Source organism: Amborella trichopoda, chromosome 2 (assembly GCF_054954075.1).
Source record: "Amborella trichopoda isolate Santa Cruz 75 chromosome 2, AtrichopodaSantaCruz75HAP2 v2.0, whole genome shotgun sequence".
In the NCBI taxonomy this organism is placed as follows: Eukaryota; Viridiplantae; Streptophyta; class Magnoliopsida; order Amborellales; family Amborellaceae; genus Amborella; species Amborella trichopoda.
This window is the reverse complement of record NC_142337.1, coordinates 16,931,063-16,945,240: the sequence shown is the minus strand read 5'-3', so window position 1 is coordinate 16,945,240 and position 14,178 is coordinate 16,931,063. Positions and strand designations below refer to the sequence as shown.

At 35.6% G+C, this 14,178-nt stretch overlaps 1 protein-coding gene across 16 annotated transcripts in view; it reads right to left on the bottom strand.

Annotated features, from left to right (window-relative positions):
• MSH5 (MUTS-homolog 5) overlaps positions 1–14,178 on the bottom strand; it is a 71,687-nt gene that overhangs the window by 1,777 nt on the left and 55,732 nt on the right. For 10 of the 16 annotated variants that reach the window (XM_020674485.2, XM_020674486.2, XM_020674487.2 and 7 more), the window contains 8 exons: positions 13,972–14,048; positions 13,778–13,864; positions 13,624–13,685; positions 13,379–13,440; positions 927–980; positions 748–836; positions 585–616; positions 478–501 (listed from right to left, as the gene is read on the bottom strand). In XM_020674485.2, the coding sequence (XP_020530144.1) occupies positions 478–501; positions 585–616; positions 748–836; positions 927–980; positions 13,379–13,440; positions 13,624–13,685; positions 13,778–13,864; positions 13,972–14,048 (487 nt within the window). Of the gene's footprint in view, positions 1–477; positions 502–584; positions 617–747; positions 868–926; positions 981–13,378; positions 13,484–13,623; positions 13,686–13,777; positions 13,865–13,971; positions 14,049–14,178 lie in introns of those variants that run through there. The other 6 variants (XR_016049316.1, XR_016049317.1, XR_002282934.2 and 3 more) reach the window with 4 other exon arrangements.

Below are 14,178 nucleotides of genomic sequence, written 5' to 3'. Positions count from 1 at the left end.
GAAAAAGAAACCAAATATTCTTTAATTGATGCAAGTTACATATGAAACAACTGTGAAAAGATTAAAACGCAGAATTTAGAATGTAATGCAACGTTATATATATATATATATATATATATATATATATAACTGCAAATGGAATGAAAATTCTTCCTCTTGATAAGATGGTAAAGAAGGATCTACAAAAGGAACATTTCATCCCCCACCCCCCTCCCCCCCAAAAACCCCCCCCAAAAAAAAAGGGAACATCCACCTCAATCTGATTAAAGGTCCAATCAGCTTGGGGTCCACTTATCAGATTAAGTTGGATTGCTTGTTATATAGTCAACGACTTCAAGAGTTTAACCAAATTTGTGCTATTTCTTTCAATTTTTCGAGTTTTGTACTTTTTCTATTCCAATATTGCAAGAAAACCTCTTGTATGCAAAATGAGTTTCAACATATAAGATGTCTGTTGAAATTTTCCAAGATACATACCAGCAAGTTGTGCACAATGTAATCCTGCCAAAGATAAGGGTTTTAGTTGGAGGATGAATTTCCAAGAGAAATATGACATCTAAAAAATTTCACAAAAAAATACATACCATAGCTCAGAAATGCATGCCCTGGGACTAGCCTGGACAATGGTTTAAAATCTCATGTCTCAAAAGATTCTAAAAGCACTAAAACACTTATAGTACCTTAACAGGCTAAGAACTCAAAGAGTTAAATACCAAAGAGAGATGAGCTAGAATACTGTGAACATACCGATAAAGGAAAATAATGTCTTCTGCTTCATTTATGCAATACTTGTCAGGTCTCAATACATTCATGGTGTAAAACTTGATATTCTCCGACTGAAGCAGTTAGTTTTTATGACATTAATATCTACTACAAAACATGACCTTCTTTAATATGCTAGTAAACAAAGGTAAGATTCTTCAGACCTTCGGCAAGCATTTCTCACTTAATAGCTCAGTTAAATGTGTGCAAATGAAAACCTGCAGAGATAAGCATTAGGGATACAGTTATGCATATAGGCATTAACTTATTTATCATGAAGAATTGGTAAACATAGAAAATAAAGTTAAGAATTCAATGGTCCAAGAAGGTAGCCCATGATGTATAGTCAAAACCTGTTTGTTCAAATTACAAATTGAGACTGGGAATATGTGTTAAAGAGCATATTTATACTGTAACGAAACGAATTATGGTCCATTATTGAAGAGTGAATTATGTATTAATTACATTCTTGGGACTGCTTTGGTATTTGATAAGTCTTTCACATCATAAATTACATTCTTGGGACTTTCTTCTAATTTTATATAAGATGTGATTTGGCAAAAATTAGAGATACAGGATGTATTTAGTCAACTTTCTTTTTTTAGGCTTAGTTGGTGTATATGATGAAGTTTCATTTGTATCTGCTGAATAGTAACTTTCGCACAAATATCAACTGTCACTACCTAGGTGATGTTCTTTCAGCATCATAAGCAACTAGATATTCCCAGAATTCTGCCTTGTTATAAGGTTGTCCAATTTCCTGGCACAGGCTAAACTACGATGGCTTACATGAGGAGAGCCACTAACCTATGGACTCAAACCCATAAGCAGATTGTGGAAATGCAACATGGTGGGTCAAATAAAAGAAATGATTAATGTCATTTGGAGTTATATCTGCTTAGGTGTAAATATTTAAATCTCTTGTGAAGAGTTGTGCATCATTATGTGGCTTATTGAACCATGTTTTACAATAAAAAGGTATTTGCAAAACAAAGCAACTTTCTTCCAAAAGGGGACTGGTATGCTTTGTTGAAACGGTTGATGCCCAAAACAATGTACCTTGCTTTGGAAAAGGCATTAATCCACACCTTTAAACTTTCTCTAGATAAATAAAAGTCTATCGTTTAAATAACATTATGTTGGATTTTTCTATCAGTTGTACCATAGTCAAATAAAAAGAGAAAATTTCATAGCTGCTGTCAGGCCTTACCCCAGTGAGACTCATGATAGAACTTCTATGCTTTTGGGATACCAATCAAGGATACTACTTCAAAAGTGAGGGGTAAGGTAATCACTCCACAAATGTACACAATGGAGCCCTTTAGTTATAGCCCCCCTGTGCTTGGAGGCAGGCAAATTACTAGTTCAGGGAGCATTTTGTATAGAAGCTCCTTCATACATTCTTTCAAAGTGATGCACAATGTTGATGCATGCTTTTCTGTTGCCTAACTAAAAAAATTGACAGACCAACTAATATTGGATCCTAGATATTCAGTCCTCAAGGAGTTCATTCAGACCTGTGCAAAGTGCATGGTCATAACCTTAATTTCATGATTTTAATAGAGGGTATGCATAAGGCTAGTCACCTCATAGCTCCATTTCTTTTCTATATAAAGTAATGGTCATTCTATATACTTAACATACATTTGGTGTAAATATCAATATACTATTGTTGGCATTGCACTAACTGCTCAAGGTTGTTCTTGTGCATTACCTATAATGGGGCTCCTTTATGTATCCCAAGAAATGTCTTTTTACCCACTGGGGCTCCTTCTTGTACATTTTACATGCTCTCATGTGTGCCCCATAATTTCTGCTGTAATTTCCCGAAAAAGGGTATTTTCAAAATATTGGTCATGAGGAAGGGAACAAGTGGGGCCTTTGGATCCAGCCCCACATGTGTGCCGCACCCCATGGGTGGGGCGTAAAGCCCACAAATCACCCATTGGGGTGGCATGTCCCTCTTCTTGCTTTCTTTCATGATTAGATTGTGTTTTAATTAAAAGATGCTTTAAGTTAGTTAAGGGAAGTCTTTTAAAAGAAGAAAGATTATATGTGCCTATTTTTGTGGGAGTTAGTTTGACCAAAATATTTATCTTTGACTTCCTACTAATTTAAGGGAAATAAAAGGGAAGTTCTAGAAGGTTTTTAAATTGGTATAATCCTAATTAGACTAGAAGTGGATATGGGTCAAATATTAAAGGGATAATGTTCCTAGTATGCCTCCGTAAATTATAATGGCCGATTTGTAGGATGGATAACTCAGATTTATTTCTCTCTTACTTTAGAGATTTTCTAAATTCCTATTGGTCAAAGTGAGTCATTCGATAGGCATACTTTAGGGGCGGATCTTGAGACCTATATAAAGAGGTGTTTCCCCTTCTCAAACCCTACAATTCTTAAGCCTCTCTCTCCCTTAATTCTCTCTCTCCTCCATGCCCCAAATCTCTCTCCAATGCAGGAAGGAATGGTTGGAAATTATATCTACCTTGTTCCCGAATATCAACAAGTAAAACCACTAATAATGGAGAAAAAACATGGCTGTAAATAGAGCCAAAAAAAGAAAAACTTTAATGAAAGCAATGGCAATGTAAAATTCCATGTTATAAACTCAAAACTTTCTTTCTTTACCTTTATAGGGCAAGAGAGCTAGGGTCACAATGAGGATTCCATTAAGAACCCTTTTTCAATCTTGAGCAATGCCACAACTGGCACCTCCCATAAAACTAGAGCTAGTGCTGGGCTTGCCCCTCTTTTTCTCTCTCTTTAATGCTGGGAATGCCACCCTAGACACTTAGGGAGAGTGGTGTACCCCTCTTAGAAAGAATTAGAGAGGACTAGCGAAAGAAAGCATAAAGAAGTCAGAGAGAGAGGTGTGGAAAAGAGAGAGAGGAGAGAAGTTAGATGTATAGAATGAGGGGGAGAAGCCCCTATTTATAGACCTTTAGGGCCTAGGGAATCCCAGTCAGATTAGGAGTTCAACATTATCTAGAATTATTTGGTGATCTGTGACGTGAGAGAGAATATTCAATTTGAGCCATTCATCTCCAAGATAAGCCATTATAATCTAGAGTGAATCTATAAGAACCTTATCCCCTGAGATTTGACCCATATCCATTTCTAATCCACCTAGAACTTTAACTAGTCAAAACTCATTCTCTAAAATTATCTAGAACAATCTAGGATAATAATTTCGAAATCCTATTCTCTTATAAAGAGATAATTAGGAATTAAAATTAATTCAAAACTTGGTCAAAGATTACTAGAAAACAAGAAAATCACCAAGATAATCTTTTTAAAAAAATATTCTTTAATTAAATTATTACAAGCCTATGAAACCCTAAAATTAACTTAAGATCCAAGTAAACATTTAAGACTCTAAAATACCACTAAACAATCTTAACATTTCAAAAATAACCTTGTGAACAGTAATGTGTGAACAAAAACGTGAAAAGTACACATGAACAATACCTATGACTAGCAACTAGTGAATAGTAAACCAAAAATACAAAAATAAAAACCCAAAATCCCTAAAAAATATAAAACTTTAAAAATAAATCCTAAAACTAAAATTAAAATATACATCTTTTGAAATTAAACAAATATATTAAAAATAACATTAATTTTTCCCTCTATGGTTGGAAAAAAAACTTGTTCCCCCTTTTTGAAGTGTTTTAATATAAATCCTCCTTTAAACACAAGGTCTCTATAAACCCGAATGTTATGCATTAACATTGGGGCTTGATCCTGAGACCCATGGGTTAGCCACACCATTGACGAGAGAAAAGAGCTCTTTACGATCGCTGCCATAGTTGTTGGAAACACCTGGGAACTTGAATCGTTTTATGAATCGGAATGGTGGAATCGTCGCCAGCTAGAGGATTCCTATTTTTGAAATTGATTTCCATACAATGGGAATCGCGGGAGCGAGATTCCCATTGGGAATCGAGAATTGACCAAAACGGAATCGAGATCCGCCACATGTAGAATCAAGATTCTGACCTCCTTGGAATTGAGATTCCTACCTCCTTGAAATAGAACCCCAAGGAATCGAGATTCAAAAATCCTAGGATTCAAATTTCCAACGTATGTGGAATCGATATTTGCACCAGTTTGGAATCGAGATTCCGACATATTTGGAATCGAGTTTTTGACCTATGTGGAGCTAAGATTCATACCAGTTTGGAATCGGGACTCATATTAGTTTGGAATCGAGTTTGATCCGAATTGGCAATTGAGATTTGTACCTCTATGAAGTCAAGTACGATATCCCATATAAATAAGTTTCATATGATAATGATATATCACACTTTACCGACTTGAAACCTATTTAAGCAATCGATATCAAATGTCTCCTAATAGACTTGTAAAAAGGTTCCTCATATTTGAAGTCAATGTATTGATTATTGAACTTAGGGTCAAGTAATCCACTAGGGAAATTATCTACAAAAGATAAAAATGTTATCCCATGTATTTCCAAATTGTGATCTTGACTTCATTATTATACAAAATAGGATGTTCTTGGTGCCATGGTATTTATTGTATGTGTTGTAGTAACCAATTATACCTTAAAGAAAAGGCAATCCATACTAGTACTATTAGAAATGTGATTCGAGCTAGTAGCACTATTAGAAGCATTCAAATCGAATGAAGATTTCTGCTCCAATTACCTTTAAAAAGTGGTAACCATTCAGGAAAATGGATATTATGTACTTCGAATTGTTTTCTTTATTATTTTATATATATATATATATATATATATATATATATATATATATATATCTTAGTTTTTTTGCTTGCATTCATATTATGCCATTGAAATAGGGGAGAAATTCAGTCTAAACATCAAGCACACATATGGATACACTATTCCATGAATTAAAAAACAACACATGGTAGAGAGATTTTGACATTAAACAGGTATCTTATTGAGGTTGAAGCAGAATTCCCTGTTCCTACGAACCGAGGTATTTTATGTGGCAGATTCTAGATTCAAAACCATAACGAATCAATATTCATCACATGTAGACTTCAAGAATCAAGATTCAATAAATGTTGGAATTCAGATTCGCAAAATTTGGGGCCGAGATTCCACAAATAATGGGATCAAGTTTCATAAAAAGGTTTGAAACGAGATTCCTAACTTATAGAATCTAGATTCCTAAATTTCAGGAAATGGTTTGTGTGAAGATCCCTTGTCGAAATCGCCGAATTGAGATTCCGAACCGGAACTCCAACCTCGGCAAAGAGATTCGTGTAACTATGGTCACTGCCCCTAATTGCCTCCTCTTCGAACTGTTCACTACCACTATCCACATCATTACCCTTATTGCCATCATTACCATCACCTGTAACTTGTTATTCGCATAGATAGGATCCCCAAGCTCTTCATCTCCACCATCAAAGATAGGATCAATTAGTTCTTTATCTAAAATAAGACCACTATCAAGGATAGGATCACCTGGTTCTTCACCAAAAATATGATTATTACCAAAGATATGAGCACTATCAAAGATATGACCATCCAGTGATTCAAAAAATATTGAATTTAATAAAAAAATTGGATCCTTTTTGTTGCACTTTAATATTATGCTCCTATCGATGCTATCACGCATCGAACCCATCTATGTTGTTTAACACGTAATCAATCTGTTCCCATCTAGATTCGAACTTTGATTCGCTCCATTCTCCATAAAAACCCTCACGGTTTGGATATGTATTAGGGCATCGTTGTTGCTAGTCTCGCTTGCGCGACAACTATATAACCCTATCTGTCAAGTTGTTGATTTCTTTACCCAATCGGATCATATCGGTATCCCTACACCTAAGACCTCTATGACCAGTCATCGCAATCTCTAACCATCTTAAAATCGAGCTTTGGTACCACTTGATGTAGGAAGGAAAGGTGGGAAATTATATCCACCTTTTTCTTAAATCTCAAAAGAAAAAACCAACAATAATGGAGAAAAAGCATGGCTCTAAATCAAGCCAAATGCAGAAGTGCCTCTTTCATAAAATAAAATTCATTCCAAATAATACATAAGCCCCCCAAATGTGACGTCCAACCTTTTGTAAGCCTATGAAACCCTGAAATCAATTTGAGATCCAAGTAAACATTTAAGACTCTAAAATGACCCTAAACAATAGTAAAATTAAAAAATAACCATGTGAACAATAACACGTAAACAATACCTATGAACAGTAATTATGAATAGTAACAACAAATAAAAAACATAAAAAACCCCTAGAATCCCAAAAACCTTCGAAATAAACCCTAAATCTAAAATTAAAATATACATAATTTAATGAGCTAGAGTCAGCTATAGACCTATATACTTTCCCCTAACCCATTCCAAGCATGAGTACAAGGGGCGGGTTGTCTTAGGTAGGCAGCCAACGTAAAACTTCGCCAAAACTTCTCATGAATCTGGATAAGATATCCACTTATGCTAGGGTGTACCCCATAAGCAACGTGCAATACCGAAACTCCAGTACAGTGAGAATGAGCAAGGCTTAGCTAGGGCATTCTCTAGAAGTGATGTGCTGCAGTGCCTCCCGATTGTGGTGAAAAATAAGCAAGGGTTCCTGCAACATTCTAGACGAGTGAGGGTAAAGAAGCTAATCTAAGAGAATATGATAGATAGGAAAGGCTTTAGGACCCTACAATTTTGACAAAGGTAATAGATATATTCATAGGATTAGGACATCTGAAGTGAAAGAAGCTTTGAGGAGGATAAAACAGGAAAGGCTGTAGAACCATATAGTATCGATATAGGCTAGAAGTGCATGGGGGAGATTGGCATATGTTGGCTAACCAAGTTGTTCAACAAGGTAAATGCTAGACGAATGGAGGAAAAGCATTATGGTTCCTATTCACAAGAACAAATGAGATATACAGAATTATGTGAACTATCAAGGGATCAAACTTATAAGCCATACTATGAAGCAGTGGGAAAGAGTGATTGAGTAACAACTAAGGCATCAAATGAGTGCATCAAAAAATCAATTCGGTTTTATGCCAAGGAGGTCAACAATTGAGGCCATTTTTCTATGTAGACAACTGATTGAAAAGTTCAAGGAGAAGGTAAAAGACCCCCAGATAGTCTTTATTAATATAAAAAAAGCTTATAATAGGGCCTAGAGATTTAATTTAGTGGATGTTGGAAAAGGAGTCTCCAGATGCTATATTAACATGGCGAGAGATATGTACGAGGGAGTGCTAACTAGTGTGTGGACAACTAGTAGAGAGACAAGGCAGTTTTCAATGATAATTGCCCTACATCAGGGGTTAGTGTTGAGCCCATATCTCTTTGTTTTAGTTAAGGACAAGTAAACTAGGCATTTACAAGATAAGGTACCATGGTGTATGTTGTTCACAGATAACATGGATTTGATCGATAAGGCTAGAAGCGGCGTCAACGCAAAGTTAGAACTTTGGAGGGTGCTACGAAAATCTAAAGGTTTTAAAATTAGCTGGACCAAGGCAAAATATATGGAATACAAGTTTAATAACAATAGGAGTCGAAACGAGGAACTAGCTAAGATTGATGGCTAAGAAATATTCAAACAAAGTGTTTTTGGTATCTTAGAATAGAAATAGAACCGGGTGGGGAATTAGAGATGTGCAACTGGAGTTTTATGTGATCACAACATGCCAATGAAGCTGAAGGGGAAATCCTATAAGACCGCTATGAGACCAGTTTTGCTTTATGGGACAGAATTTTGGTTGACAAGAAAGAACATACCCATAGGATGAGTGTAGCTGAGATGAGAATGTTGAGATGGATGAATGACAAGAAAAAAAGGGTAAAATTTGGATTAAGTACATTCGAGGGAACTTAAGGGTGGCTCCAATAGGTGACAAGATGACGGAAAGACTTAAGTCGACTGGCCATGTGCAGTGCAGACCCAATACAACACTGATTAGGAGGTACAATTTATTTCAAGTGGAAGGCTCTAACAAGGCAAGGGGAAGGCTCAAAAAGACATAAATGAAAGTAGTGAAAAAAATATGGAGACTTATGGTCTCACCAAAGGTGTAGCCCTTGATAAAGCAAAATGGCAGAACATGATTTATGTAGTCAACCCCAAATAGTGGGGATAAGGTTCTGATGATGATGATGATTATGTCTTTATTTTGTGGGAGTTATTTTTTGAAAATATTTTTTGTATCTTTGACTAAATCTTTCATTTTCTAATTCCTACAATTTTGTGAGATAAGTTCTAAAGATTGCTTTAAATTAGTCTTATCCTAATTTGACTAGAAGTGGATATGGGTCAAAGATTCAAAGGATAAGATTCCTAGATTCCTCCCTAAATAATGATGGATGATTTTTAGGATGGATTGCTCAGACTTAATCGTCTCTCACCACAATTCCTAGCCCCTCTCTCCCTTCTCTCTCCTCCACACCCCACTCTCTCTTTCTCCCTTTTTCTCCCTCTCTACTCCATACCCTATTCTCTCTCTTTCTCCCTATATGGATATAGGGGTGGCAAGCACCTATAGAAAGAGAGAAAAGGGGCCCCAAAGGCTCGAAAGGGATCTAGAACACTAATTGTGTAAAAAACCATAGATTTGTGACGTGTTGACTAAGGAAGCTTTGTGACTCAAAATATTCAGCAAGGCTTATAAGATCAAAGTGCATCATCGGCTAAAAAAACAGATGTGGTGTATACTAAGTCCTAAGGTGGTGATCTTATGCAAATTCAAGTAAGGCTGTTTGGCTTTATTTTCAGTCATTCTTTACTTGTTTACTTGTATTTTCAGGATCATTATTTGTACTAAAATTTATAGTCAAAGCTTATTTTTTAATCCTGGATTTTGTCTATTTTATTTGGCAGTAAAAGGAAAGAGATTAGATTGTATTTAGGGTTTTATTTGTTGTTTGCACCAATGTTTTGTGGTACTTGTAAGTGGTATCAGTTACATTAATAAAATAAAAGAGGAAATTTTTTTATTTTATTCCCTTGAATTCCGCATAGCCACTTCTTTCAATCTAAGGGATCAATACGTCTCCTTTGATAATTTCTCTAAAGAACATGGGGTTTTAATGACCAAGGCATTTAACTTAAAAAAAAAAAAAAATGTAACTCATATGAAGAAGTAATTCAAGGTTAAGGATGGAGAAAATCTGTGGAGGAAGAAATTGGTGCCTTACATGAAAATGAAACAATGGAGCTGATTCTACTTAAAAGGAAAAATGTGGTGGCTTTAAAATGGGTTGATAAAGTTAAAAGTGGTGGGTTCGAAAGGGATTTATAAAGTAAAACTTAAACGAGATGGAAGTGTAGAAACATTCAAACTGCACTTGGTGGCAAAAGGACACCATGAAGACTATGAAGAAACTTTCAGTCTCGTAGTCAAAGCGCCAACCACAAAGGCTATTCTCGCTTTGGAGTTCATAAATGGATGGGAGATTAATCAAATGAATATCAAAAAATGCATTTCTGCATATATCATCTTTAAAGAAAGAGGCTCACAAAGCACAACCTCTTGGATTTGCTATAACAAGTTCTCTCAACATGTAAGTTGACTGAGAAAGTTAGTATATGGGCTGAAACAAGCTCCAACAGCGTGATTTGAGATTCATGTAATGCAGATTTCAACAATTAAATTAATGATCACACTGGAGAGGTCAACCTCATCATTATGTACTGGAAAGGGTTTTGATAGAGAATGGATGTTCTAGTGATTATCTGTCCCTTAACTAATAACTTATTAATGCAATTGGAGGGAGCCTTCACTAGCTCCAACAGATCCACTAGAACAAACATGAAAACAAACAATCGGATGATGAAAAACTTGTTTGAGTATTTCGATGGGGATATAAGATGGCGAAACATGGTTTATGCACAGAATGCATGTGCATAGTCAGAAACAACTGAGGTATTATAGTTAACAAATAAGGAACACAAAGAAAAACATGACAATTGGAATTTGGAGGGCTCATTGTATGGTTCTTTACAAGGATTGAAAAGAAACAGATCGGTAACCCAGATCGTCCATCTCGAAAACTGGGTCAAATCGACGGATCAGGGATCCAAATCTGAGAATCGGCAGGATCGACAAGGTCCAGCAATAAAAAATTTTAAAAAAATTACTAAAATTTCGTAAAAATCTATTTTTTTAGGTATTAAAAAAAATAGTGGTATTACATTATAGTTTTTTATTATTTTGTTGAAAATACAAAAGTTCTGGGAACCTATCTCATGTCTGAATGGTTTTTACTCACTATATTCATTTTATAGTCCAAATGAAATTTAAAATGCAACTCGCTGCAAGAGAATAGATCTCTCTAAGTCAAATTTATAGTGAAAAAAAAGAAAGTGTATAATAGTTTTGGACCTATTGATTAAATAGAGAGAAAACAAGGATACAACCCATAGTTAAGGGAACCTTTTGGGTAGGGTGATGATCCCGCTCCGGAACCTCGATCCCACGAGTCCTACAAGGGATCTTAATGGGCCCTTTTTTTCAATTTTGGGATCTCGCTCCCAAAAAAAAGGGACCACTTTCCATCCATCAGTGGAATCCAGTTCCATTTCGAAATAGATCCCCGCTCCCATCAACCATGGTCCAAGGTTTTGGTACATTAAAAATCTAGGGTTCCATGTTTGTGAATTCTACTTTCATTAACAGATGATACCAGGTTAGAGATTGCCATAGTCTGAAGTTCCCATTATTTAGGAATCATAAGTTCTATGATGTTAAAACCAAGTCCCTTTTCGCATACAACGAAGTTTCATTATTTTAGATTCTTAATTTGAACTAGGCATAGTTTAGAGTGACCTATGTTTTATTAAATCCTATTGTGTAAGTCATCCCTCTTAGTTGTGAGAATATAAATTTCATTTAAAATCTTATATTTATGATGTCCTATTATTTTAGAGTCTTAAATCTTATTACAGTTGTGAGATGAGAATATATGCTTTGATTTCGAGCTTTAAAAAGCTTATTTTACATCAAAGAGAGAGAGAAAGAGAGAGTAGTTCATCTTGTCATCTTGCCCCTTCGGAGAGCCAGCCTTTGGGAAACAATAGAAGCAAAGGAGATTACATTTGAAGAAGATGAATCTTGGGTGGTAGGATCCTGGGTTGCCAGGGGTTCAACGGGAATGGTGCATACCAAACTTGTGTCATGGCCTGAAGATGTAGTGGACATAAGGAAGACTAACTTACAGACCTACATAATTAACCTGTTGTTATTCACGCAAAAATAAATATATCCATTGTTAAGGGTGGGAGGCACTTGATAAGGGATCCCTGTAAATGGTACTTGCAGACCTTGGGGCTAATCAACTAAGGACCTTGATTCCTATACTTTAAGAATCTCAATATTAAAATAGGAGGAACCCCATTATATGACATACTTAAACATTGATTCCTTAACTACAAGAACTCGTACTAGCTCTACTTACAACCTCATTTTTTTTTATAGTGGAGCTTAAATTCCTGCTAGTCAAAATATCGAACCCATTGACATTAGACCTTGCTCCCACAAACCTAAGAATCTCGCTCTCATAAACCTAAGAATCTCGCCCCTTGTCTTGTTCATTATACGGACGTCGATCCTAACCCCAGGGAGCTTCAACTATAGGGCAGTTCGAGGAATACCGCTCCCGATCCTGCTCCTACCTCCAACAACTATGATACAACCTCACAAATAAATAAATCTATTGTGTAATAATTAATATGGACAAAAATATAGAATTTAAAAACATAAATTTGCAATCATGGTTAAAAATATTAAAAAATGAATAAATAAATTCATACTTGCAATGTGGAATGATTGATAAAACAACTTGAAAATAGATTCTGAAGTGGTACGAGCTAGTGTTATTTTTTAAAAAAAATATCCTATAAGCTAGTACTATTTTTTAAAAAAAATGTTCAACAAAGTAGTATTAGTATCATTTTTTGTTTTTTTAATATCCCAATTAGCTAATACTTTTTTTTTTTTCAATCCCAATGAGCTTAGTTATCCCATGAGCTAATACTATTGGACTGAGTTTATTCACTACAATACAAGGGACAAAGAAGAATTGTCCACATCGAAGAAATGTGGGAGGGAAAGGCCGTATAAAGGGACTTAAACGTTGGTAAGTGGTTGAAGCACGCGATGGCGAAGCCAAGCCACGTTTGATTTTTAACAAGACAACCTATGGGAAAAGCATCACATGTTAGGTTTGTCAAGTTCACCGATGGGGAAATCAAGGGCCACATGTCTAACAATGGAGGCAGCTCGCATACCTTGGTGGGCCATCACTACATGTGCATTGCTTATTGTGGTGGGCCATGGGCCATCACTACACTTTTTTAATTGAAAAAGAAGTTAAGAACCGCAAATTGAAAAATTAGAACATGGGAACCGGTGATAGAACTGGTACAGACCGCTCTGAAACAGCCGGTTCTGGGGGTTTCAGCCGGATACCAATACGTTACATGATCCGGAATGAGCAGGGTAAAATCTGATCTGGATCGGGCGATTCCAATCCAGATAACTGATTTTTCAAAGCTTGGTTCTTTCAAAACTACCATACTCAAATCCAACAAATAAATTTAAGTTCAACAAAATATAGCAGGAAAGATAGTGAACATGAATATATATATAACAGACCTTAGGTGGATGTTCAAACTGAGCAAAATGTTCAACAGTTCCAGCAAGGAGGCCAATACCATCTGCAGTGCATAGAAAAAAGAAATTCAAGGAGGCCAATACCATCTGCAGTGAATAGAAAAAAGAAATTCAAGGAGGCCAATACCATCTGCAGTGCATAGAGAAAAGAAATTCAAATGATACAACATAATTTACAAGGACTTAAACACAATCCAATACAGGTAACATCTAGCCAAATTTCCCACCTTCAGTTAGTGTTCCTTTTCCAAATTCATCCAACAGGCACAAGGATCGTGAACTTGAATGCCTACACGGTATTATGACAATCAATATAGCAGGTAAGATGGATGAAGAACAATATAGATTGTAAATGTAGAAATGGTAGGCATATAGAACCACCTAAGCATCATTCCAACTTGATGCAGATCAATCATAAATGTTGACCTTTCACTTGCCAAAGGCTTGCTTCCCATTGCACAAAATATTCTGCATGACAATAGGTGTCTAAAGAAGTTCGCATGATTTTTTTAATTAACATTATCTAGAACAAACAGAGATATATGATATTTTATTTGTATTCTTATGTGACAAACCTATCAGTCAAGCCTACAGTAGCAGCATCTGCTGGCACAAAGCTTCCAATATGAGAAAGGAAAACAATCAGAGCTACCTGAGACAACAATGGCATTATAAGATTGCCTCATCATAAATTCACAATGAAAAATATTTATTTGCTGCAACTTTTCATGAGATGAAAAAATATAATGACAAACACTATAAAATTCAAAAAAGTATGAAAG